At 41.4% G+C, this 27,851-nt stretch overlaps 1 protein-coding gene across 1 annotated transcript in view; it reads left to right on the plus strand.

Annotated features, from left to right (window-relative positions):
- The first annotated feature begins 6,873 nt into the window (after positions 1–6,873).
- lrrcc1 (leucine rich repeat and coiled-coil centrosomal protein 1) overlaps positions 6,874–27,851 on the plus strand; it is a 76,082-nt gene continuing 55,104 nt past the window's right edge. The window contains exons 1-7 of the mRNA XM_061978783.1: positions 6,874–7,007; positions 7,124–7,179; positions 15,074–15,279; positions 15,359–15,424; positions 15,502–15,669; positions 20,825–20,988; positions 21,091–21,276. Of these exons, the coding sequence (XP_061834767.1) occupies positions 7,136–7,179; positions 15,074–15,279; positions 15,359–15,424; positions 15,502–15,669; positions 20,825–20,988; positions 21,091–21,276 (834 nt within the window). The 5' untranslated portion in view covers positions 6,874–7,007; positions 7,124–7,135. The remainder of the gene's footprint in view (positions 7,008–7,123; positions 7,180–15,073; positions 15,280–15,358; positions 15,425–15,501; positions 15,670–20,824; positions 20,989–21,090; positions 21,277–27,851) is intronic.

Consider the following 27,851-nt stretch of genomic DNA (forward strand, 5'->3'; position numbering starts at 1 on the left):
AGTATTGGGACACTTATGACTATCACTGGACAAAAGTATTGGGACATTTAGGACTAGCACCTGCCAAATACGCGGGCCCGACCAATGGTGCTTGCAGCTTTAATTAGGGCCCGCATGGCCCATTGCATAAGGACTCCCACAGGGAGTCCTTATGCAATGGGCCATAAGGACCTATTGAATTTGTAAGGTTTTATTCTTTATTCTTCCGCCGCCGCATTAAACTGTAATTTGACCCACTTAACATTCTTCAAAACTCACCATATTTGACCCACACATCAGGACCTGCGAAAATTGCCTTTTAAAAAAAAAAAAACGAACCACAAAACTCAAAATTGCGCTCTAGCGCCCCCTAGGAAAAAAAAACTAGACTGCCTGTAACTCCCACTAGGAAGGTCAGAGAGACATGAAACAAAAACCTCTATGTAGGTCTGACTTAGACCTAGTTTTCATAATTGTATATCATCGGGCAGAAATCAACAGGAAGTTGGCAATTCCCCCTTCAAGACAAAAAAGTACTAAAAACAGTCACTTTTGCCTCTTTGAGCTGTAATTTGACCCCCTTAACATGCTTCAAAACTCACCAAACTGAACGCACACATCAGGACTGGCAAAAATTGCGATCTAATGAAAAAAACCTAACCCCAGATTTAAAAATTGCGCTCTACAGCAATTTTTGAATAAAACGGAGAAAAAACTGCTCCTCGGAAGAAAAAAAATGACAAAACTGCCTGTAACTCCCACTGGGAAGGTCGGAGAGAGACATGAAACAAAAACCTCTCCGTAGGTCTCACTTGGACCTACATTTCATAAATTGACAACCCCCAGCAAAAATCAACAGGAAGTTTGCTATTCCCCCTTCAAAACAAATTTTTTGTAAAAACCGGACACCTTCCTTCAAAAACGATCTCCTCTGAGCGCGTTTGTCGTTTCGCCTTCGAGAGATTGAACCCTTGTGAGTACAATGACAGAAGCGCTTTTTTTCTAACTGCTCCGGTTTTGATTTTATGACCCTTCAAAGACCCGCTGCGCTGATGCTGCTGCGCTGCTGTTTTTTTAAGATGGCTGCTTAAAAGCAGGAAGCACCAATGTGCCCACACAATGCAGACAAGGTAGGTACACTAGACAAAAGTCTTGGGACACTTCAGACTAAAAGTAGACAAAAGTATTGGGACACTTATGACTATCACTGGACAAAAGTATTGGGACATTTAGGACTAGCACCTGCCAAATACGCGGGCCCGACCAATGCTGCTTGCAGCTTTAATTTTATTTGGGTTTGTTTTTGTTTTTTTACGATAACTAATCAAAACAAAGGCGCGTTGACTAAGACGACAACACAAGTAAGTAACTGACATTTTAGTTAACAAGTAGAAACCAGATGAAAATGTTGACAGAAAGGAACTCCAATCATGTTTGTTTTTCAACCTTTTTTGAGCCGAGGCACATTTTTTGCGTTGAAAAAATGTGGAGGCACACCACCAGCAGACATCATTAAAAAAAACGAAACTCAGTTGATGTAAAAAAAAAAAAGTTGTTATTGCAATTGTTGGATATGACTTTAAAGCATAACCAAGCATGCTTCACGATAGCTCTTGTCTCAAAGTAGGTGTACTGTCACCACCTGTCACATCACACCCTGACTTATTTGGACTTTTTTGCTGTTTTCCTGTGTGTAGTGTTTTACTTCTTGTCTTGCGCTCCTATTTTAATGGCTTTTTCTCTTTTTTTGGTATTTTCCTGTAGCAGTTTCATGTTTTCCTTTGAGCGATATTTCCCGCATCTACTTTGTTTCAGCAATCAAGAAGATTTTAGTTGTTTTTATCCTTCTTTGTGGGGACATTGTTGATTGTCATGTCATGTTCGGATGTACTTTGTGGACGCCGTCTTTGCTCCACAGTAAGTCTTTGCTGTCGTCCAGCATTCTGTTTTTGTTTACTTTGCAGCCAGTTCAGTTTTAGTTTTGTTCCGCATAGCCTTCCCTAAGCATCAATGCCTTTTCTTAGGCCAGGGGTCGGCAACCCGCGGCTCTTTGATCACTCTGATGCGGCTCAGCAGCTTACTTGCTGAACCCCCCAATTTTCCCGTGAGACTTCCGGATTTCAGTGCCTCTCGCAGAAAACTCCCGGGATTAATATTCACCGATTTTCACCCTTATAGCTATAATAAGGGCGTGCCATGATGGTACAACATGTGGCGCTCTCTACAATCTGCAGTAACGACGTGCCAGCCCAACACTTGTTATACAACATACATCTTCTGCTAGCACACGCACTTGACAGCAAGGCATACTTAGTCAATAGCCACACAGGTTACACTGACGGTGACCATATAATACAACTTTAACACTCTTACTAATAATGCGCCACACTTTGAACCAAAACCAAACAAGAATGACAAACACATTTCGGGAGAACATCTGCACCTTAACACAACATAAACACAACAGAACAAACACCCAGAATCCCATGCAGCCCTGACTCTTCCGGGCTACATTATACACCCCTGCTACCATCAAACTCCGCCCCCACTCCAAGCCTGCTCCCTCACACATCAACCACCCGCCCCCCTCTCTGTGCATCGGTTGAGGTGGGCGGGGTTTGGTAGCGGGGGTGTATAATGTAGCCCGGAAGAGTTAGGGCTGCATGGGATTCTGGGTATTTGTCCTGTTGTGTTACGGTGCAGATGTTCTCCCGAAATGTGTTTGTCATTCTTGTTTGGTGTGGGTTCACAGTGTGGCGCATTATTAGTAAGAGTGTTAAAGTTTTTTTTATACCGCGACCGTCAGTGTAACCTGTGTGGTTGTTGAGTAAGTATGCCTTGCTGTCACCTACGTGAGTAAGCGAAAGCTCCATTCAACATGTGGCTGATCAGGCACGCTAAATGTAGTGGGCGCTATATACTGTACCATCACGGCACGCATGACGCTGACAACCGCTATTTATTTAAAACCCGCGTGCCGCACCAGCTTAAAAATTCCATAAAAAGGTATGGGCATCGTGTCTGAGACCCCTGGTTTATACATAGCATAAAGCAAAAAAAACAACAACTTTGTATGCAGTGTTATTTCATTTAAAATTTAAAAATTGTTGCGGCTCCCATTGTTTTCTATAATTTGTGAAGCTGATCAAAATGGTTCTTTGGCTGGTAAAGGTTGCCGACCCCTGTCTTAGGGGCACTCACCTTTTGTTCATTTTTGGTTTAAGTATTAGATACCTTTTTACCTGCACCCTGCCTCCCGCTGTTTCCGACATCTACAAAGCAATTAGCTACCTGCTGCCACCTATTGGTATGAAAGAGTATTACACGGTTACTCTGCCAAGCTCTAGACAGCACCGACACTCAACAACAACAACACATCATTTGCGGACTATTTGCAAAAAATACTTTTACCCAAATAGGGGAAATTAGATAAAAACACTGCTCTAGTAGATGGGTGGGACAACTCTGGAATATATTCACTCACAGCTCTTTAACTGTCAGGTACAAACACTGATGACATCTAATAATCAGACAAGAAGCAAGGAATCATGCAGAGGCAGAGTTAAATTTATCTCATGAGGAGACACGTGTTTCGGGCTGTATTCTAGTTACAGATCCAAACTACGTTCTAAAAGTCCAGCCCGCGTGTCTCCTCTATTTATTAGGAAGGTCCCTATTACATCACTGACGCTGAGGGAAGGGGGGTAATCTCGACAACTCCAGTTAGACACAATATTGTTATGGTTTGGACTAAGGGGAGGTGACGGCGACGGCAAACAGACACCAGGGGGCAGTATATACAATTATTATATATATATATATATATATATATATATATATATATATATATATATATATATATATAGTCAACATATATATATATATATATATATATATATATATATATATATATATATATATATATATATATATATATATATATATATATATATATAAATAACAATAAACAATACTACTAAACTAAGGAAATGGAGTGTGAACTAGAATACAAGAGTGTGTGGTGTAAGACTATGTGTGTAGTTAACTGAAGTGAGTGTTACCAACGTGTTGAACGAGATACGAGGAAGTCCATGGGGCAGGCAGGTTATCCGGGGCGAGAGAGAGGCGTCGGAATCCAGGGGCGAGCAAGAGGTCGAGGAACGAAGGAAGCAGTCAGAGTCCAGAGGGAGATCCAGGGGAAAATGAGACGCACAGCTCACTTTCCAGGCGACGGAGGGTACTGCGGGGACACGGGAGAAGACAAGGGACAAATCAAGGCACGGAGAGGAAACACGAATATAGCATACAGCTTGTTGCTTACGGTACACCATGAGAAAGCTAAGTTCCCGCCCCGATCCTAGGGTCCACTGGTCTTTTAACCAGCTCGCCCTCATCAGTTCCAGGTGTGAAGATTGCCAGCGAGTGATTGCAGCTGGTGGCTGCTGCAGGGCGGGGACGCGCGCACCCGTGGGCGTGTCCCGAGGTGCGCACAGACGGATGAGCGGCGTTGGCAGGAGCCTGAGCCGTAACAAATATATGATTATACAAAAATGCAAATATGTTGACAGTGGTGCTATCGTCCAGTCTCTGCTTTGTCTGCGTCCCGGTACTCGATGTTTGGCCTTGGCAGTCAGCAGGCCGAGTCTGGACACAACACTGATAAAGAGGCTGGCCATCTTTTGGATTTACCACTTCAGCACAATTGACAATACTTTATTGCAACGGCCCTTAAGCATAAAGTTATGATGACAATATATACATCGTTATTCTAACATTAACAGCATCCATGTGAAAGAGGGGCAGTGAATTTGTTACAAAAGAGAGCCCATCAGATGCTTTTCTGTGTGAGCTAAGGAAGTTTGAATTCTCACCGCCAAAACAAAAATGTATGGATTTAAAGAAAAGCTGCACTTTTTTCCCGATTTATTTTTCTTAAGGCATTCTAACTTGTATATAAATGTATATAAAATTCCGCTTACAGCGTGGCCAATGAGAGGTCCTCTATTCCGCCCATAAAACCCAATAAAAAAAAGCACCAACAATACTCCATTTACATTTGGTGACTTGAATATTAACCAAGTGTTAGTGATATTGTTATTAAAAGCGCTAACGCAGACAAACTATTTATAGCGACGCCGTGATCCCTAGCTACGTTGACACGGTCAAGTGGTAAGGTGCTTCCTTTGCTGGTCAAACTTTATTGTAGATAACAGGACACGCCTCTCACCTGCAAAGTAGAAGAACAAGGACGTATTCCGACAAGTTGGTACACTTTGACAGCCAATTTAGACCCAGAAATGGCGAGAACGACACGAAAAGACGCTTGGTTTCACACCCCTTTTCTTCGTGCGGATTATGAGCCATTCTTCATCTAAAAACGGGAATATATCCAGATTCTATCAGTCGGCATCTTAATGACAGCAGACCTTATACAGTAAGTGATGTTTTATTATGTTTGTTGGCTCTCATGAAGTCTGCAGTGAGTAGTAATCAGTTATGTAGTGGGGGGGAAAAAACGAACGTCGTGAGGAAATTAATGCTCCACGTATACTTCCATCCATCCAGACTTTCCTCTCCCCAGCCACTTCGTCCAGCTCTTCCCGGGGGATCCCGAGGCGTTCCCAGGCCAGCCGGGAGAGATAGTCTTCCCAACGTGTCCTGGGTCTTCCCCGTGGCCTCCTACCGGTCGGACGTGCCCTAAACACCTCCCGAGGGAGGCGATCGGGTGGCATCCTGACCAGATGCTCGAACCACCTCATCTTGCTCTTCTCCATGTGGAGGAGCAGTGGCTTTACTTTGAGCTCCCCCCGGATGACAGAGCTTCTCACCCTATCTCTAAGGGAGAGCCCCGCCACCCGGCGGAGGAAACTCATTTCGGCCGCTTGTACCCGTGATCTTGTCCTTTCGGTCATAACCCAAAGCTCATGACCATAGGTGAGGATGGGAACGTAGATCGACCGGTAAATTGAGAGCTTTGCCTTCCGGCTCAGCTCCTTCTTCACCACAACGGATCGATACAGCGTCCGCATTACTGAAGACGCCGCACCGATCTGCCTGTCGATCTCACCATCCACTCTTCCCTCACTCGTGAACAAGACTCCTAGGTACTTGAACTCCTCCACTTGGGCAAGATCTCCTCCCCAACCCGGAGACGGTATTCCACCCTTTTCCAGGCGAGAACCATGGACTAGGACTTGGAGGTGCTGATTCTCATCCCAGTCGCTTCACACTCGGCTGTGAACCGATCCAGTGAGAGCTGAAGATCCTGGCCAGATGAAGCCATCAGGACCACATCATCTGCAAAAAGCAGAGACCTAATCCTGCAGCCACCAAACCAGATCCCCTCAACGCCTTGACTGCGCCTAGAAATTCTGTCCATAAAAGTTATGAACAGAATCGGTGACAAAGGGCAGCCTTGGCTCCGATTTCAGTACTATTGAAGATCTTTGTGCCTTCTCAACTCTGTGGTAATATTCTTTTCACAAAATACATCCAATAGTATGTTAATGTTGAATCTTGCTTGTGAAAAGTAATCCCCCGATTCCTATTTCTGAACACCAGCCCGGCATCTTTGTTTTCTACCTGCCAACTGTCAGTTTAGGCCGCGCGCCTGCTCCTCATCACCACTTCAAGATGGCGGCCGAATTTCTCGCATTACAGCGGCTAATGCTGCGTCTACTTATAAGATGTCTATGGTAGTGACCATGTTATGAAAATGTATGACAGAAGAGTCATTTTGTCTTATTGTTCCTTTTTACTCCTCGGTATATTATTTATATTATATTATATTATAGTATGTATATTATTTATACAAAACATATCCCAGAACATAACGTAGTAGAAAAAAAAAATCGCAAGTCCAGGAAGTGACGTTAACTTCGCGCATGCGTGTGGCTGCTCATGTTTTCCGGTTCCCATCGTGTAGCGACAACACTAAAGACAACATTCAACGTCCAGTCTTCATTATGGGAATAAATCATTAAATCTGCTTTTTCTCAGACGAGAAGGCAGATTTATTTACACCACTGGTAAGAAGATTGCACCGTATTTTGACGCTCTTTCAACTTTCCCCCCAAAACTGCATGCTTTTCAACTAAATCGCTGTTGTTTGAAGTTGGATGCATCTTTTCTTTTTGCATTTCAGTCACGATTTGTTATGGAAGAAAAGGAAATCAGTTTTATCGATCAGAATATTTCAAGGTAAGTACAGTTCTGTCTCTCTACACTCGTCATCTTCTGTCGTTGTACAATCTATATTATAAAGCGACAACACTTAATAAAACTTAATATGTTATTTTTCTAATTAAAGTTAAAGTTAAAGTACCAATGATAGTCACACACACACTAGGTGTGGCGAAATTATTCTCTGCATTTAACCCATCACCCTTGATCACCCCCTGGGAGGTGAGGGGAGCAGTGGGCAGCAGCGGTGGCCGCGCCCGGGAATCATTTTTGGTGATTTAACCCCCAATTCCAACCCTTGATACTGAGTGCCAAGCAGGGAGGTAATGGGTCCCATTTTTATAGTCTTTGGTATGACTCGGCCGGGGTTTGAACCCACAACCTACCGATCTCAGGGCGGACACTCTAACCACTAGGCCACTATTGTGACCTTCCTCTCTACTAAATATGGCTTTAACGTTATGAATATTTCATATCACGGTTATTGTAACCAAAATGATCACTTTTATCACTATTAATATTATTTAATATTATTATATTATTGGTGGCGACTTGTCCAGGGCGTACCCCGCTTTTCCGCCCGAATGCAACTGGGATATCAACCAATCAATCAATCAATGTTTATTTATATAGCCCTAAATCACAAGTGTCTCAAAGGGCTGCACAAGCCACAACGACATCCTCGGTACAAAGCCCACATAAGGGCAAGGAAAAACTCACCCCAGTGGGACGTCGATGTGAATGACTATGAGAAACCTTGGAGAGGACCGCATATGTGGGTAACACAGAGAGTCCAGTCCATAGTGGATCTAACATAATAGTGAGAGTCCAGTCCATAGTGGATATAACATAATAGTGAGAGTCCAGTCCATAGTGGATATAACATAATAGTGAGAGTCCAGTCCATAGTGGATCTAACATAATAGTAAGAGTCCAGTCCATAGTGGATCTAACATAATAGTGAGAGTCCAGTCCATAGTGGATCTAACATAATAGTGAGAGTCCAGTCCATAGTGGATCTAACATAATAGTGAGAGTCCAGTCCATAGTGGATCTAACATAATAGTGAGAGTCCAGTCCATAGTGGATCTAACATAATAGTGAGAGTCCAGTCCATAGTGGATCTAACATAATAGTGAGAGTCCAGTCCATAGTGGATCTAACATAATAGTAAGAGTCCAGTCCATAGTGGATCTAACATAATAGTGAGAGTCCAGTCCATAGTGGATCTAACATAATAGTGAGAGTCCAGTCCATAGTGGATCTAACATAATAGTGAGAGTCCAGTCCATAGTGGATCTAACATAATAGTGAGAGTCCAGTCCATAGTGGATCTAACATAATAGTAAGAGTCCAGTCCATAGTGGATCTAACATAATAGTAAGAGTCCAGTCCATAGTGGATCTAACATAATAGTGAGAGTCCAGTCCATAGTGGATCTAACATAATAGTAAGAGTCCAGTCCATAGTGGATCTAACATAATAGTAAGAGTCCAGTCCATAGTGGATCTAACATAATAGTGAGAGTCCAGTCCATAGTGGATCTAACATAATAGTAAGAGTCCAGTCCATAGTGGATCTAACATAATAGTGAGAGTCCAGTCCATAGTGGATCTAACATAATAGTAAGAGTCCAGTCCATAGTGGATCTAACATAATAGTGAGAGTCCAGTCCATAGTGAATCTAACATAATAGTGAGAGTCCAGTCCATAGTGGATCCAACATAATAGTGAGAGTCCAGTCCATGGTGGATCTAACATAATAGTGAGAGTCCAGTCCATAGTGGATCTAACATAATAGTGAGAGTCCAGTCCATAGTGGATCTAACATAATAGTAAGAGTCCAGTCCATAGTGGATCTAACATAATAGTGAGAGTCCAGTCCATAGTGGATCTAACACAATAGTGAGAGTCCAGTCCATAGTGGATCTAACATAATAGTGAGAGTCCAGTCCATAGTGGATCTAACATAATAGTGAGAGTCCAGTCCATAGTGGATCTAACATAATAGTGAGAGTCCAGTCCATAGTGGATCTAACATAATAGTGAGAGTCCAGTCCATAGTGGATCTAACATAATAGTAAGAGTCCAGTCCATAGTGGATCTAACATAATAGTAAGAGTCCAGTCCATAGTGGATCTAACATAATAGTGAGAGTCCAGTCCATAGTGGATCTAACATAATAGTAAGAGTCCAGTCCATAGTGGATCTAACATAATAGTGAGAGTCCAGTCCATAGTGGATCTAACATAATAGTGAGAGTCCAGTCCATAGTGGATCTAACATAATAGTGAGAGTCCAGTCCATAGTGGATCTAACATAATAGTGAGAGTCCAGTCCATAGTGGATCTAACATAATAGTGAGAGTCCAGTCCATAGTGGATCTAACATAATAGTAAGAGTCCAGTCCATAGTGGATCTAACATAATAGTGAGAGTCCAGTCCATAGTGGATCTAACATAATAGTGAGAGTCCAGTCCATAGTGGATCTAACATAATAGTGAGAGTCCAGTCCATAGTGGATCTAACATAATAGTGAGAGTCCAGTCCATAGTGGATCTAACATAATCGTGAGAGTCCAGTCCATAGTGGATCTAACATAATAGTGAGAGTCCAGTCCATAGTGGATCTAACATAATAGTGAGAGTCCAGTCCATAGTGGATCTAACATAATAGTGAGAGTCCAGTCCATAGTGGATCTAACATAATAGTGAGAGTCCAGTCCATAGTGGATCTAACATAATAGTGAGAGTCCAGTCCATAGTGGATCTAACATAATAGTGAGAGTCCAGTCCATAGTGGATCTAACATAATAGTAAGAGTCCAGTCCATAGTGGGGCCAGCAGGACACCATCCCGAGCGGAGACGGGTCAGCAGCGCAGAGATGTTCCCAGCCGATGCACAGGCGAGCGGTCCACCCCGGGTCCCGACTCTGGACAGCCAGCACTTCATCCATGGCCACCGGACCTGTGCCCCCCCCCCCTCCACAAGGAATAGGGGAGCAGAGGAGAAAAGAAAAGAAACGGCAGATCAACTGGTCTAACAGGGGGTCTATTTAAAGGCTAGAGTATACAAATGAGTTTTAAGATGGGACTTAAATGCTTCTACTGAGGTAGCATCTCTAATTGTTACCGGGAGGGCATTCCATAGTACTGGAGCCCCAATAGAAAACGCTCTATAGCCCGCAGACTTTTTTTGGGCTCTGGGAATCACTAATAAGCCGGAGTTCTTTGAACGCAGATTTCTTGCCGGGACATATGGTACAATGCAATCGACAAGATAGGACGGAGCTAGACCGTGTAGTATTTTATACGTAAGTAGTAAAACCTTAAAGTCACTTCTTAAGTGCACAGGAAGCCAGTGCAGGTGAGCCAGTATAGGCGTAATATGATCAAACTTTCTTGTTCTTGTCAAAAGTCTAGCAGCCGCATTTTGTACCAATTGTAGTCTTTTAATGCTAGACATAGGGAGACCCGAAAATAATACGTTACAGTAATCGAGACGAGACGTAACGAACGCATGAATAATGATCTCAGCGTCGCTAGTGGATAAAATAGAACGAATTTTAGCGATATTACGGAGATGAAAGAAGGCCGTTTTAGTAACACTCTTAATGTGTGATTCAAAGGAGAGAGTTGGGTCGAAAATAATACCCAGATTCTTTACTGATTCGCCTTGTGTAATTGTTTGGTTGTCAAATGTTAAGGTGGTATTATTAAATAAATGTGGGTGTTTAGCAGGACCGATAATCAGCATTTCCGTTTTCTTGGCGTTGAGTTGCAAGAAGTTAGCGGACATCCATTGTTTAATTTCATTAAGACACGCCTCCAGCTGACTACAATCCGGCGTGTTGGTCAGCTTTAGGGGCATGTAGAGTTGGCTGTCATCAGCATAACAATGAAAGCTAACACCGTATTTGCGTATGATGTCGCCTAGCGGCAGCATGTAAATACTAAAGAGTCCAGGGCCAAGAACCGAACCCTGAGGAACTCCGCACGGATAGGCTGGATAGGCTCCATCGACCCCGAAAGGGACAAGCGGTAAAAAAAAAATGGATAGACGTTGAATGTGCTCAAAAAGTAGGCTACTTATGCATAAAATGAAATCTTAACAAAGTTTTATTTAAGAAAATTAATCTTTTCCACTCCATTGAACGTACACATTTCTTAGTTGTTCATTCAGCAATGAGTTTATACAAGTTTAGATTTGGGGTATGTCTTTTTTTTAATGCAGAAAGATGTTAATGTCGCTTGTATTCATTTTAGCATTTAAGCTAGCTAGCTATTAGCGGTGCTAGCTGTTTGTTAGCGATTAGCGGTGGGCTAGTTTTTTATCATTTGTACCTGTTATCGTTACATCCACACTCCTTGATCAAGGGATTGCACTCTGCAAAACAGCTTTTGTGTAATGACTCCAACAGACATTCCCTTGAGCCCCCTGCCCTGGATTTAATTACTATTGAGAACTAGATATTTATTTATTTATTTATTTATGTATGTAACAGTGTGAGTTACATTTTTAATACTGTATATTAAGTCAAGTACCCCTGATAGTCACACACACACTAGGTGTGGTGAAATTACTCTCTGTACTTGACTAAGGCAGAAACGACGCGTCGACGTAGTCGAAGTCATCGGCTACGTAAATACGTCGACGCCGTTTTTGTGCGTCGACGCGTCGCATATTTACATCACACTACCGTCATGGCGGAGCGCAAAGCAGACGATGCGAGCGGTGTGAGCGAGGGGAAAAAAGCACGCCAAAAGTCGTCAAAAGTGTGGGAGTATTTCAATAAACTGCCTAATAATGTTGTTGTATGCACACTGTGTCGAGCGGAAATGGCCTATCATAGCAGCACAACGGCTATGAACGAACATTTGAAAAGAAAACCCCCGACAGCGTTCTTGCCATCACCATCAACTAGTCAATCGTCCGCGTGAGTATACGTTGTCATCATTACACAAAAACATGAATGTGTCATTTGTATCTGCGTTGTAAATTCATAAAGTAAAACACCGTTTCGCTCTGAGAGGCGCGTTTGGCGTGCCTGTTCAGTGTTTACAAAGACGCGCTCCTCTTTAACGCTGTGGGAGAGGCGGGACCAGCGAGCGAGCGGCAAGGTGGGGCGCGCCGGGAGCGACGCCGCAATCGTGCCCAGGTGCGCGATCATCCAATCTCCTCTCGCTGAAGAAAAGGGGAGCAGCAGAGAGAGAGGGAAGAGAGACTGGAAGGAGCCAGAGTGAAGCTGACGTGGAGCGAGAGAGGAGGAGAGCCAGAGACAGAGGAGCGAGGAAGAGGAGCTAAAAAGCGAGGAAAGAAAGAGAAAAGAGTTGGAAGAGAAAAGACTTTGTGTAAAATTAAAAGATTGTAAACCTGGCAAAGCCGTCTGGCGTTCAGTCTGTCGGTCCTGAAAGAACCCCACGGCACAAGACGTGTCACAAACGCTAACGTTAATTAGTTGTGCAAATACATTTTACAACATTAACAGTTACATATACTATGTACAAACCAACAATTAACTTTCACTTTAATCATACTATCATTGTTGTGTTATTAAGCAAAATAAGCAATACTTTTACTTTTGTTGAAATGTTTACACTGTTGTTACAGAATATTTCGTTTTGCACTTTCTTGTATTGGATGTTTATCTTTATTTTTGCACATTTTAAAGCAAAATAAGCAATACTTTTGCTTTTGTTGAAATGTTTACACTGTTGTTACAGAATATTTCCGTTTTGCACTTTTTTGTATTGGATATTTATCTTTATTTTTGCACATTTTAGCAAATAAGCAATACTTTTACTTTTGTTGAAATGATTACACTGTTGTTACAGAATATTTCCGTTTTGCACTTTCTTGTATTGGATGTTTATCTTTATTTTTGCACATTTTAAAGCAAAATAAGCAATACTTTTACTTTTGAAATGCTTATACTATTGCAGAATATTAAGATTTGCACTGGATGTTTACTTTTATATTTGCACATTAAAAAGCAAATAAGCTACTTTTAATTTTGTTAAATGTGAAAAGTTTTAAATGTTTACTTTGTTACAGAATATTTTGTCATGTTGTTGTCAATGTTGACTGAGTGGCCATACTTTTTTTTTTTGTAAATGAAAGCCATGCCTTTTGAAAAAAACTGGCGGACATTTATTTTTTCATCTTCATTTTAAATAAAAAAAAAATCGGTAAAAGGAAAAATAATCTATAGATTAATCGAAAAAATAATCTATAGATTAACCGATTAATCGAAAAAAATAATCTATAGATTAATCGATAGAAAAATAATCGTTAGCTGCAGCCTTACACTTGACCCATCCCTTGTTCCACCCCCTGGGAGGTGAGGGGAGCAGTGAGCAGCAGCGGTGGCCGTGCTCGGGAATCATTTTGGTGATGCCGCTGACAACTCCTTTTTTTGTTTCATTCCTGTCCACAACTTTTTCATCTCCGAGCCTCCCGTTATCTCTGTACACGTGTTCTTGTATATTTAATACTTCTACTGACTAAAGGTAGAAAGTACACATGTGTTCCTGTGTACTTACCGCTACTGATACTGAGTAGGTATGGGCGATATGGATTAGGATGTGCGGATTAATACTAAAATATCAATACCGTCGATACCAGATCTTTATGCTCTGATATTGATTCTCAAATCAAAATATTGATTCTTTTGATACTTTAGTTATTTGAGATAATGTACATTATATCATGTTATATTCTTATTTTACTGTTATATTTTTATTCCCATTGTTGCTTTTTATTTTTATTCTATTGTATTATTTTTCTATTTTGTTTCCATTTATACCCCCATTATTTACTTTTTACTTTTTAAATTCGATCTCAATTTTGTACACTGCTGCTGGAATTTAAATTTTCCTGAAGGAATCAATAAAGTACTATCTATCTATCTATCTATCTATCTATCTATCTATCTATCTATCTATCTATCTATCTATCTATCTATCTATCTATCTATCATTAACAGGGACACATTGTAAACTAACTCAATCATTGTGATCTTGTCTAAATAAAACACAATTGGTGGGAGATACATTTTCTTCCTCCTAGGTAAGTACGTAATGCACCAGCTAAAAAAAATACTGGCAATTGAAATGAGTGACACAGTAGCCGAGTCATACCAAAGACTATATTAAAAATGGGAGCCATTGCCTCCCTGCTTGGCACTCAGCATCATGGGTTGGAATTGGGGGTTAAATCACCAAAAATGATTCCCGGGCGTGGCCACCGCTGCTGCTCACTGCTCCCCTCGCCTCCCAGAGGGTGAGCAAGGGGATGGGTCAAATGCAGGAGGACAAATTTCACCACACCTAGTGTGTGTGTGACTATCATTGGTACTTTAACTTAGATGTGCACATTGTGGCCATAGCAGCAGCACACCTGTCCCAAACCTGACTAAATACCAAGTTAATGACACCAAAAGGGACAAGCAGTAGAAAATGGATGGATGGATGGATGTTTTATTATTATAATCAAATGACAGCAGTCATTTCTGTCATGTCTGTGTGATCATATTTTTTGTTTTAGTTATGTTCGGTTTTGTTTTTGGACTCTTTGTGCACTCTTGTTTGTTTTGTCACCATAGCGACCATTAGTTTAACCTGTTTCACGTTTTGCACTCACGCACCTGTTGTCAATCATGTCTATATTATTTAAGCCCATTGTCGCCAGGAAGTCAGCCTGGCGACATTACCTCTGCTCACTTGCAAATGCAGAGGACAAATTTCACCACACCTAGTGTGTGTGTGTGTGTGTGTGTGTGTGTGTGTGTGACTATCATTGGTACTTTAACTTCACTTTAACTATTTAGATAACTCTGTTGTAATCAAAGAAATGCATGATACAGTAGGATGATGTCAGGAGAATTATAAAGATGTCTCTCCCTGTCTTCTAGTTTGCTGGTGGTTCCCTTGCATCCCTCCGTGACATCACTCACGCTGCACTGCAACAACATCCCGAGGATCGAGGGCCTGCACTCGGCATGGCTCCTGAGACACTTGGACCTCTCCTCCAACTGTATCTCAAAGATTGAGGGTCTAAGCACTCTCACGTCTCTGAGGACTTTGAATTTATCTTGTAACACGATTAAGAAGGTTGAGGGTGAGCCTCACCCCTTAGTGTTGTTGCCTGTGCCCTGTTGAGAAGGTTTGCGTTTGTTAACTTTTCTTCTCCACCACAGGACTGAACGGCCTTGTGAGGTTAACCAGATTAGATTTATCCTTCAATCAGATAAATGACCTCACTGGTGAGTTAAGGAGCGACTATGTTCAGACCTAATTGCCACATTTGGTAGTGCTACTTCTTACAGTTTGTGTTTACCAGGTTTGTTGCATCTTCATGGCCCAGGAAGCAAATTGAAGTACCTCAGTCTCTATAGCAACCACCTGGGCAGCATCGACCACCTCCTGCAGTGCCTGCTGGGATTGCGCGCCTTGGGAGAGGTCCTTTTGAGCCGAGACGGCAAAGATAACCCACTGTGTAGGGCACCAGGTGAGGCACTGACTGTCATTAAATACAACTTTAGATATGGGCAATACAACAACATTAATCAGAGGCATTATTTAAGCCTGCCTTTGACGGTCAGACGGCCTGGCTTCATTGTTTGCTACACGCAACGTGTTACGTGAGTATTCCTTGTCTTCTAGCCTATGCTAAGTGGTAGCCTTAGCGTCCTGTGCGATCGGCACGTTTTCACTCTGGCTTGTTTTCTGTTTTTGGTACTTGTTTGATTTCGAAGAATAAATCATGTTCCTACCTGCACGTCTTGTCCGGAGTGGTCCGTCTGCATCCCGGGGGAACGGACCCTGCAGTAAACTGCGACCCCTCCGCCGTGACAATAAGACTTCCATAACAAAGTTACACCAGCGTTGCAGGCGCTTATCCACACCTATCGAGAGACATGCTAGCAGGGCTCGAATGTAACCACGGCAACCAAGGCAATTGCCGCAACCGCCCTCGTCATTTGACGTGATGCCCTAAAAATTTACCAGCATCAACTATCATATGTGTATTTATATATACAGGTAAAAGCCAGTAAATTAGAATATTTTGAAAAACTTGATTTATTTCAGTAATTGCATTCAAAAGGTTTAACTTGTACATTATATTTATTTATTTGCACACAGACTGATGCATTCAAATGTTTATTTCATTTAATTTTGATGATTTGAAGTGGAAACAAATGAAAATCCAAAATTCCGTGTGTCACAAAATTAGAATATTGTGTAAGGGTTAAATTTTGAAGACACCTGGTGCCACAAACTAATCAGCTGATTAACTCAAAACACCTGCAAAGGGCTTTAAATGGTCTCTCAGTCCAGATCTGAAGCCTACACAAACATGGGGAAGACTTCAGATTTGACAGCTGTCCAAAAGGCAACCATCGACACATTGCACAAGGAGGGAAAGACACAAAAGGTTATTGCTGAAGAGGCTGGCTGTTCTCAGAGCTCTGTGTCCAAACACATTAATGGAGAGGCAAAGGGAAGGAAAAACTGTGGTCAGAAAAAGTGTACAAGCGATAGGGATCACCGCGCCCTGGTCAAGATTGTGAAAAAAAACCCATTCAAAAATGTGGGGAAGATTCAGAAGGAGTGGACAGCTGCTGGAGTCAGTGCTTCAAGATCCACCACCAAGAGACGCTTGAAAGACATGGGTTTCAACTGCCGCATACCTCGTGTCAAGCCACTGTTGACCAAGAAACAGCGCGCAAAGTGTCTCACCTGGGCTAAGGAAAAAAAGAGCTGGACTGCTGCTGAGTGGTCCAAAGTCATGTTTTCTGACGAAAGCAAATTTTGCATTTCCTTTGGAAATCGAGGTCCCAGAGTCTGGAGGAAGACAGGAGAGGCACAGGATCCACGTTGCCTGAAGTCTAGTGTAAAGTTTCCACCATCAGTGATGGTTTGGGGTGCCATGTCATCTGCTGGTGTCGGTCCACTCTGTTTCCTGAGATCCAGGGTCAACGCAGCCGTCTACCAGCAAGTTTTAGAGCACTTCATGCTTCCTGCTGCTGACCTGCTCTATGGAGATGGAGATTTCAAGTTCCAACAGGAATTGGCGCCTGCACACAGCGCAAAATCTACCCGTGCCTGGTTTACGGACCATGGTATTTCTGTTCTAAATTGGCCCGCCAACTCCCCTGACCTTAGCCCCATAGAAAATCTGTGGGGTATTGTGAAAAGGAAGATGCAGAATGCCAGACCCAAAATCGCAGAAGAGTTGAAGGCCACTATCAGAGCAACCTGGGCTCTCATAACACCTGAGCAGTGCCAGAAACTCATCGACTCCATGCCACTCCGCATTAACGCAGTAATTGAGGCAAAAGGAGCTCCAACCAAGTATTGAGTATTGTACATGCTCATATTTTTCATTTTCATACTTTTCAGTTGGCCAACATTTCTAAATATCCCTTTTTTGTATTAGCCTTAAGTAATATTCTAATTTTGTGACACACGGAATTTTTGATTTTCATTTGTTGCCACTTCAAATCATCAAAATTAAATGAAATAAACATTTGAATGCATCAGTCTGTGTGCAATGAATAAATATAATGTACAAGTTACACCTTTTGAATGCAATTACTGAAATAAATCAAGTTTTTCAAAATATTCTAATTTACTGGCTTTTACCTGTATTACTTATCAAAGTATATATATATATATATATATAACATATTATGAGCACATTAATGAGCATCTCATTGCAAAGAAACACTAATTTCAGCGTTGTAGTCAGTTGTATTTTTCATGCACTTATTTTGCTGTATTTATCTGGCACACGTGGAAAGCCGCTCCCTGAAAATAATGCCTACATTAAACTGGTCCGTGGTGCAAAAAAGGTTGGGGACCATTGGTCTACAGTGCAACAAGGAGCGTTATCACAGGTCCTTTTTACTGACAGCCATAAGTAGGGGTGTAACGGTACACAAAAAGTTCGGTTCGGTACGTACCTCGGTTTAAAGGTCACGGTTCGGTTCATTTTCGGTACAGTAAGAAAACAACAAAATATAAATTTTTGGGTTATTTATTTACCAAATTTGCAAAATCTTCCACCAAAAATATTTTTCTTAGAGGCATTATTTAAGCCTGCCTTTGACGGTCAGACGGCCTGGCTTCATTGTTGGGGCTTCATTGTTGGGGCGCTATAGCTCGGTTGGTAGAGCGGCCGTGCCAGCAACTTGAGGGTTGCAGGTTCGATCCCCGCTTCCGCCATCCTAGTCACTGCCGTTGTGTCCTTGGGCAAGACACTTTACCCACCTGCTCCCAGTGCCACCCACACTGGTTTAAATGTAACTTAGATATTGGCTTTCACTATGTAAAGCGCTTTGAGTCACTTGAGAAAAAGCGCTATATAAATGTAATTCACTTCACACTTCACTTCACTGTTTGCTACACGCAACGTGTTACGTGAGTATTCCTTATCTTCTAGCCTATGCTAAGTGGTAGCCTTAGCGTCCTGTGCGATCGGCACGTTTTCACTCTGGCTTGTTTTCTGTTTTTGGTACTTGTTTGATTTCGAAGAATAAATCCTGTTCCTACCTGCACGTCTTGTCCGGAGTAGTCCGTCTGCATCCCGGGGGAACGGACCCTGCAGTAAACTGCGACCCCCCCGCCGTGACAATAAGACTTCCATAACAAAGTTACACCAGCGTTGCAGGCGCTTATCCGCACCTATCGAGAGACATGCTAGCAGGGCTCGAATGTAACCACGGCAACCAAGGCAATTGCCGCGACCGCCCTCGTCATTTGACGTGATGCCCTAAAAAATTGACCAGCATCAACTATCATATGTGTATTTATATATATATATATGTGTGATAGTTGATGACAATAACATATGAGTTTATTTCACACAAGTTTTTTTTAGGTTTTATAGTACTATGATCAAGGGTGATGGGTCAAATGCAGAGAATAATTTCGCCACACCTCATGTGTGTGTGATAATCATTGGTACTTTAACTTTAACTTTAATACAGTTATTACTTAATGTGTGTATGTGAATGTTTTATAATATTTTATTTTGTAATTTTTTTGTAATGTTGTTAATTGATTTCTGTTATATCTGACAGTAATAAATAATACATTAAAATCTCTAAGGAATGTTGATGTGATTTTACACATGTTTCATTGTGACATCGATCAATACATAATAATCGTAAAACTGTGATTATTACTAGGGATGTCCCGATCCAGGTTTTTGCACTTCCGATCCGATACCGATATTGTTTTTTGCATTTCCGATCCGATACCGATACTGACCGATACCAATACTGACCGATACTGGCCTATCCGAGCATGTATTAAAGTTTAAAGTTATTTAGCCTACTTAGTTGTCAGAATCATGTTGAAAAGGGTTTTAGTACTCTTGATAACAACTAGCCAGCTGAATTAGGGGAGTTTGAATAATACACAATGGTTGGTAGCAAGAAACTGACCTGTTTATTCAAGGATAAACACAAAATAGACAAAATTATACATGACAAACAGAAATGGCATCATTGAACTAGGGCTGGGCGATATGACCTTTTTTTAATATTGCGATATTTTAAGGCCATATTGCGATACACGATATATATCTCGATATTTTGCCTTAGCCTTGAATGAACACTTGATGCATATAATCACAGCAGAATGATGATTCTATGTGTTTTGATTGATTGATTGAGACTTTTATTAGTAGGTTGCACAGTGAAGTACATATTCCGTACAATTGACCACTAAATGATAACACCCCAATAAGTTTTTCAACTTGTTTAAGTCGGGGTCCACTTAAATTGATTCATGATACAGATATATACTATCAGATATATACTATCATCATAATACAGTCATCACACAAGATAATCACATTGAATTATTTACATTATTTATAATCCAGGGTGTGGAGGGGGGCGCCTGATGTAAGTGTCAAAAAGACAGCCAAAAGAGTTTGATATGAGAATCAATCTAAAGTTAAAATATAGGGTAGAAATGCACCCATTTGCAGGAAATGTAGTCTTGGTTTTCAACATTTTCTTTCAAGGCTTGCATGTCTACATTAAAACATTCTTCTTCATACTGCATTAATATATGCTACTTTTAAACTTTCATGCAGAGAAGGAAATCACAACTAAAAAAATCACGAATTTTTTCATACGGTGTTGATGTGGAAATTTTTGCCTCAGCATTTTGATGGTGTGGGCGTGTGGCACCGAATGGAGATAAGCGTCTCGACAGACGTCACAATATTTGAACAATGATGACGAAAACTGTTTTCTCTGTCGTGTCGGCGTGTTGAAAATTGTTATGCGCTTATTTTTTTATTAGATTTTGTGCGTGGCATAGATTTGCTATGCGCAGAGGACGCTTAAACAGTGCGCAATTGCACAGGCGAGCACCTTAGAGGGCGCGTTGGTCGCACGGCTGCGCTAGCATCACAGCTAACGTTAGCCATGCTGCTACCTCTCTGCTCGGGGAGGACGTATACGTATGTGACGTATGACGTGACAGTGTGTGACGTGTCGTGACAGTATGTGACGTGTATGTGAGCACATATTTTACACAATGTCGTCTCAGTCCGTCTTTTTGTATCTTTACCAAACCCCAAAGACAAAGCAAAAGACATGCTGAGAATGAATCCTTGTCTGCTTTGGGATGTTTTTGTGCAGGCTACCGGGAGATTGTCATGCGGTCGTTACCGCAAGTGTCATTTCTGGATGGCCTGGATAGGCTGGGAAATCCGTCGCACTCCCAGGCTGACAGTCCGTTTGACATTCCTGGGCTGGAGAACTACGTGGACCTCCTCTGCTCAGACGCTAGTCACAGTGATGTGGTGATTTCAGACTTTGGACTTGTTTTATTTTGTCGTGTGTCATTGTAATGAAGGAATAATATAGTAATACAGATTTATAAATGCTTTTTTTTTCTTTTGTAGGACGCCCTTCTGACCACACCAGGCATCAACAAGGTTCTGGCCAGCTTTCAACAAAGCGTTGCTCCTGAAGCGGCGCTCCCCAAGGAGAAGCACGCCCAGCAGGTCCGCTTCTACGATGCTGACCAAGCACTTAATGAAGAACGGGTCAAGAAACTGGAACAGCAGGTGTCGCGCCTCATTCTGCAGGTGCTGTGTTTCAAACACTTGTTCCAAAATATAAATAGGATAGACTTTTACATTTTTCCCACAATGAAGAAATTCCATTGTTGCAGTGCATGTTTTTACATACAGTAACAGAAATAAAAAGCGTAATGAAAAACCAAAAAAATTGTAATAAATACTACATATTGCGCACTAATATGTACAAATAATAGATAAAATACAACAAAACACTAAGACAAGAGACCACAGTAATCACATAAGTGCGTTGTAAAGTCTTATGGCATACTTGCCAACCCTCCCGGATTTTCCGGGAGACTCCCGAAATTCAGCGCCTCTCCCGAAAACCTCCCGGGACAAATTTTCTCCCGAAATTCAGGCGGACCTGGAGGCCACGCCCCCTCCACGCCCCAGCAATGTTGTTGTAATATATTGAGTTGGGGCAATAACCAGGCGAAGTGATGAAGTACGTCTCTTTACTGTAGACTTCAGAACAGACTCAACACACTTGACGTCAGGTGCGCAACACCACGTAAATCGTTGGCCAACCAAAAAGTAACCCCAGTATGCTATAGCCAACATTCACCAGGAGATGGCAACAGACAAACATAGATCACTCTAATACATTCCTCCCATTTTAGAAATGTGGAAGTTACTCAAAATAAATAAACAACCCAACCAAAAAATGCAGCAGCTCAATTAAAAAACTGTACTTAAGCCACATTCTTTTTTTTTTTTTAGTACTGAACTCTTAACCCTCATTTGTAAACAATAACATGCTTATTATACAAACAGTATTTGTACACCTTTAACAAAGATTGTTATACTGTCTTCAGAGATTCATTTTTTTTGGTGGTACTCGAAACCTTTCTGGGTAACTGCGGATCACTGGTGGGGTTTTTGTTGTGGGTGATCTGGGTTCTGATGATGGCAACTCAGCAGCCCTTGAATCTGGGACAATGATGAGACTAGTTTGTGTCTGACTCACTGATGGTCCTGATGATGGAACTGAAACAGCACTGCCCAGTTGTACTGATGGCACATTTTCTGCAACTGGTGGAGACTAGATAACTGGCCGTCTCTCCATGTTTTCTCGCCATGGTAACATGTGATCCACATGCACTGTGCGCTGTCTCTGTCCCTCTTGATATAGATATATATACATATATATATATTATATATATATATATATATATATATATATAAATATATATATATATATATATATATATATATATATATATATATATATATATATATATATATATATATGTATGTATGTGTGGGAAAAAATCACAAGACTACTTCATCTCTACAGGCCTGTTTCATGAGGGGTTCCCTCAATCATCAGGAGATTTTAATAGAAGCATTCACATACCATGTTTTATATAGGGCACAGAGTGGGTAGATACAGGCTGGCGTAGGGGCGTGGTTCGAGCACTATTTTTTGGATAATCTTATTAAGACATATATATATATATATATATATATATATATATATATATATATATATATATATATATATATATATATATATATATATATATATATATATATATGTATATATATATATATATATATATATATAAAAGAAAATACTTCAGTTTCAGTGAATTCTAGCTATATATATATATATATATATATATTTTTATTATATATAAATATATATATATATATATATATATATATATATACTGTGTATATATATATATGAAATACTTGACTTGGTGAATTCTAGCTGTAAATATACTCCTCCCCTCTTAGCCACGCCCCCAACCACGCCCCCGACCACGCCCCACCTCCCGAAATCGGAGGTCTCAAGGTTGGCAAGTATGTCTTATGGCTAGGGGTGTAACGGTACGTGTATTTGTATTGAACCTTTTCGGTACAGGGGTTCCGGTTCGGTTCGGTTCGGAGGTGTACCGAACGACTTTCCACACGGACATATTAAGTAGCGTAAAGTACGTTGTGTAAACAATGCACACCGAGGCACAACACAAATTGTGGGCGCAGCAGCATTGGTGAGGGAGGGGCAGAGACAGAGAGAGAGAGAGAGTTATGATAAACGCGCATGCGTCGCCAGGCTCTGCTTTTTATCCATAGATTTATCACATTTAATTTTTTATTATCTATAGCAGGGGTGTCAAAAGTGTGCCCCGGAGGCCATTTGCGGCCCACAGCTAATGTTTTAAAGGCCCACGGCACATTCTAAAAATACTATTAAAATAAACAAAAACATAACAAAAGTGAAATAAAAAAGCTTAAAGGTTAAATGTAATTTAGAAAAAGTTGCAATGTTGACTAATAAAACAAAGCTGTCATCACTCAAAACATAATATTGAATCAAAATCAATTTTATTATGAATTATTGACCTATCCAAGGTTCCCATTACTTCACATCAAATATTCCACTAAGAAAAATATTTTTGGTGGAAGATTTTGCAAATTTGGTAAATAAATAACCCAAAAATTTATATTTTGTTGTTTTCTTACTGTACCGAAAATGAACCGAACCGTGACCTTTAAACCGAGGTACAGGGGGGCAAAAAAGTATTTAGTCAGCCACCGATTGTGCAAGTTCTCCCACTTAAAATAATGACAGAGGTCTGTAATTTTCATCATAGGTACACTTCAACTGTGAGAGACAGAATGTGAAAAGAAATCCAGGAATTCACATTGTAGGAATTTTAAAGAATTTATTTGTAAATTATGGTGGAAAATAAGTATTTGGTCACTTCAAACAAGGAAGATCTCTGGCTCTCACAGACCTGTAACTTCTTCTTTAAGAAGCTCTTCTGTCCTCCACTCGCTACCTGTATTAATGGCACCTGTTTGAACTTGTTATCTGTATAAAAGACACCTGTCCACAGCCTCAAACAGTCAGACTCCAAACTCCACTATGGCCAAGACCAAAGAGCTGTCGAAGGACACCAGGAAAAGAATTGTAGACCTGCACCAGACTGTGAAGAGTGAATCTACAATAGGCAAGCAGCTTGGTGTGAAAAAAAATCAACTGTGGGAGCAATTATCAGAAAATGGAAGACATACAAGACCACTGATAATCTCCCTTGATCTGGGGCTCCACGCAAGATCTCATCCCGTGGGGTCAAAATGATCATGAGAACGGTGAGCAAAAATCCCAGAACCACACGGGGGGACCTGGTGAATGACCTACAGAGAGCTGGGACCAAAGTAACAAAGGTTACCATCAGTAACACACTACGCCAACAGGAAATCAAATCCTGCAGTGGCAGACGTGTCCCCCTGCTTAAGCCAGTGCATGTCCAGGCCCGTCTGAAGTTTGCCAGAGAGCACATGGATGATACAGCAGAGGACTGGGAGAATGTCATGTGGTCAGATGAAACCAAAATAGAACTTTTTGGTATAAACTCAACTCGTCGTGTTTGGAGGAAGAAGAATACTGATTTGCATCCCAAGAACACCACACCTACTGTGAAGCATGGGGGTGGAAACATCATGCTTTGGGGCCGTTTTTCTGCTAAGGGGACAGGCCGACTGATCTGTGTTAAGGAAAGAAAGAATGGGGCCTTGTATCGTGAGATTTTGAGCCAAAACCTCCTTCCATCAGTGAGAGCTTTGAAGATGAAACGTGGCTGGGTCTTCCAGCATGACAATGACCCCAAACACACCGCCCGGGCAACGAAGGAGTGGCTCCGTAGGAAGCATTTGAAAGTCCTGGAGTGGCCTAGCCAGTCTCCAGACCTCAACCCCATAGAAAATCTGTGGAGGGAGTTGAAAGTCCGTGTTGCTCGGCGACAGCCCCAAAACATCACTGCTCTCGAGAAGATCTGCATGGAGGAAAGGGCCAAAATACCAGCTACTGTGTGTGCAAACCTGGTAAAGACCTATAGTAATTGTTTGACCTCTGTTATTGCCAACAAAGGTTATATTACAAAGTATTGAGTTTAATTTTTGTTATTGACCAAATACTTATTTTCCACCATAATTTACAAATACATGCTTTAAAAATCCTACAATGTGAATTCCCAGATTTTTTTTTTCACATTCTGTCTCTCACAGTTGAAGTGTACCTATGATGAAAATTGTCATGTCTGTGTAATCATGTTTTGTTTTAAGTCATGTTTTGTTTAGTTTCTGGCTTTTCACTCCCTTGTCTTGTTTCCATGATTACCCCATTAGTTTCACCTGTTCCACGTTTGGACTCATTGTGCACTCTTGATTGTCACCATAGCAACCCATTAGTTTTCACCTGTCATGTCACGCACCTGTTTCACGTCTTGAGTCACGCACCTGTTTTCGTTAATCATGTCTAGTATTTAAGTTCAGTGTTTTTCAGTTTGTCTTTCTGACGACCTCACCACATTTATGCTCTGTCCATTCTTTCGATGACCATCGTTCACGCTGCTCCTTTTTTGTCCATGCCAAGTAAGTTTTCTTTATTCAAGCCATAGTTTGCAAGTTTTGTTTAATTGTTCATAGTTTCTGCCCTTGTGCAAGTTTTGTGTTTATAGTCAAGTTTTGTACTTCCGCCCTTGTGCGCGCTTTTCGTTTATTCTTTTTTTTGATAGTTTAAATAAATCATGTACCTTCATTCCCGTCTCGCCCGTGCCAACTTTCCGTTGCATCCCGGAAAAGCAAACACCCAAGATCAAGTCATGACAAAAATTACAGACCTCTGTCATCATTTTAAGTGGGAGAACTTGCACAATTGGTGGCTGACTAAATATTTTTTTGCCCCACTGTATATACTTTGATAAGTAATATATGTTGTCCAGTGCAGGGGTCCCCAAACTATGGCCCGCGGGCCGGGTGCGACCTGCCAGCGTTCAAAATCCGGCCGGCGGGAAGTCCCAAGTTATTTTTTGTTTTAAGTCTGTCCTTTCTAATCCATTTTCCACCGTTTGTTACTCTCGGTGTCTCCTCGCTGTTCAGGCGTATCATATAGTCTAAACATGCATTTTCCCATCGACAACGTGACAAATCGTCGCGCTCATCGATGCAGTATAGATCAGTTGGTAGAGCGGCCGTGCCAGCAACTTGAGGGTTCCAGGTTCGATCCCCGCTTCTGCCATCCTAGTCACTGCCGTCGTGTCCTTGGGCAAGACACTTTACCCACCTGCTCCCAGTGCCACCCACACTGATTTAAATGTAACTTAGATATTGGCTTTCACTATGTAAAAGCGCTTTGAGTCACTAGAGAAAAGCGCTATATAAATGTAATTCACTTCACTTCATTTCATATGTTGGTGATATACATGGAGACTTGATCCTTGTACAAACCCCGTTTCCATATGAGTTGGGAAATTGTGTTAGATGTAAATATAAACGGAATACAATGATTTGCAAATCATTTTCAACCCATATTCAATTGAATATGCTACAAAGACAACATATTTGATGTTCAAACTCATAAACTTTATTTTTTTTTTTGCAAATAATAATTAACTTAGAATTTCATGGCTGCAACACGTGCCAAAGTAGTTGGGAAAGGGCATGTTCACCACTGTGTTACATGGCCTTTCCTTTTAACAACACTCAGTAAACGTTTGGGAACTGAGGAGACACATTTTTGAAGCTTCTCAGGTGGAATTCTTTCCCATTCTTGCTTGATGTACAGCTTAAGTTGTTCAACAGTCCGGGGGTCTCCGTTGTGCTATTTTAGGCTTCGTAATGCGCCTCACATTTTCAATGGGAGACAGGTCTGGACTACAGGCAGGCCAGTCTAGTACCCGCACTCTTTTACTATGAAGCCACGTTGATGTAACACGTGGCTTGGCATTGTCTTGCTGAAATAAGCAGGGGCGTCCATGGTAACGTTGCTTGGATGGCAACATATGTTGCTCCAAAACCTGTATGTACCTTTCAGCATTAATTGCACCTTCACAGATGTGTAAGTTACCCATGTCTTGGGCACTAATACACCCCCATACCATCACAGATGCTGGCTTTTCAACTTTGCGCCTATAACAATCCGGATGGTTCTTTTCCTCTTTGGTCCAGAGGACACGACGTCCACAGTTTCCAAAAACAATTTGAAATGTGGACTCGTCAGACCACAGAACACTTTTCCACTTTGTATCAGTCCATCTTAGATGAGCTCAGGCCCAGCGAAGCCGACGGCGTTTCTGGGTGTTGTTGATAAACGGTTTTCGCCTTGCATAGGAGAGTTTTAACTTGCACTTACAGATGTAGCGACCAACTGTAGTTACTGACAGTGGGTTTCTGAAGTGTTCCTGAGCCCATGTGGTGATATCCTTTACACACCGATGTCACTTGTTGATGCAGTACAGCCTGAGGGATCGAAGGTCACGGGCTTAGCTGCTTACGTGCAGTGATTTCTCCAGATTCTCGGAACCCTTTGATGATATTACGGAGCGTAGATGGTGAAATCCCTAAATTCCTTGCAATAGCTGGTTGAGAAAGTTTTTTCTTAAACTGTTCAACAATTTGCTCACGCATTTGTTGACAAAGTGGTGACCCTCGCCTCATCCTTGTTTGTGAATGACTGAGCATTTAATGGAATCTACTTTTATACCCAATCATGGCACCCACCTGTTCCCAATTAGCCTGTTCATCTGTGGGATGTTCCAAATAAGTGTTTGATGAGCATTCCTCAACTT

The sequence above is a fragment of the Nerophis lumbriciformis genome, linkage group LG19 (genome assembly GCF_033978685.3).
Source record: "Nerophis lumbriciformis linkage group LG19, RoL_Nlum_v2.1, whole genome shotgun sequence".
NCBI classification, from domain to species: domain Eukaryota; kingdom Metazoa; phylum Chordata; class Actinopteri; order Syngnathiformes; family Syngnathidae; genus Nerophis; species Nerophis lumbriciformis.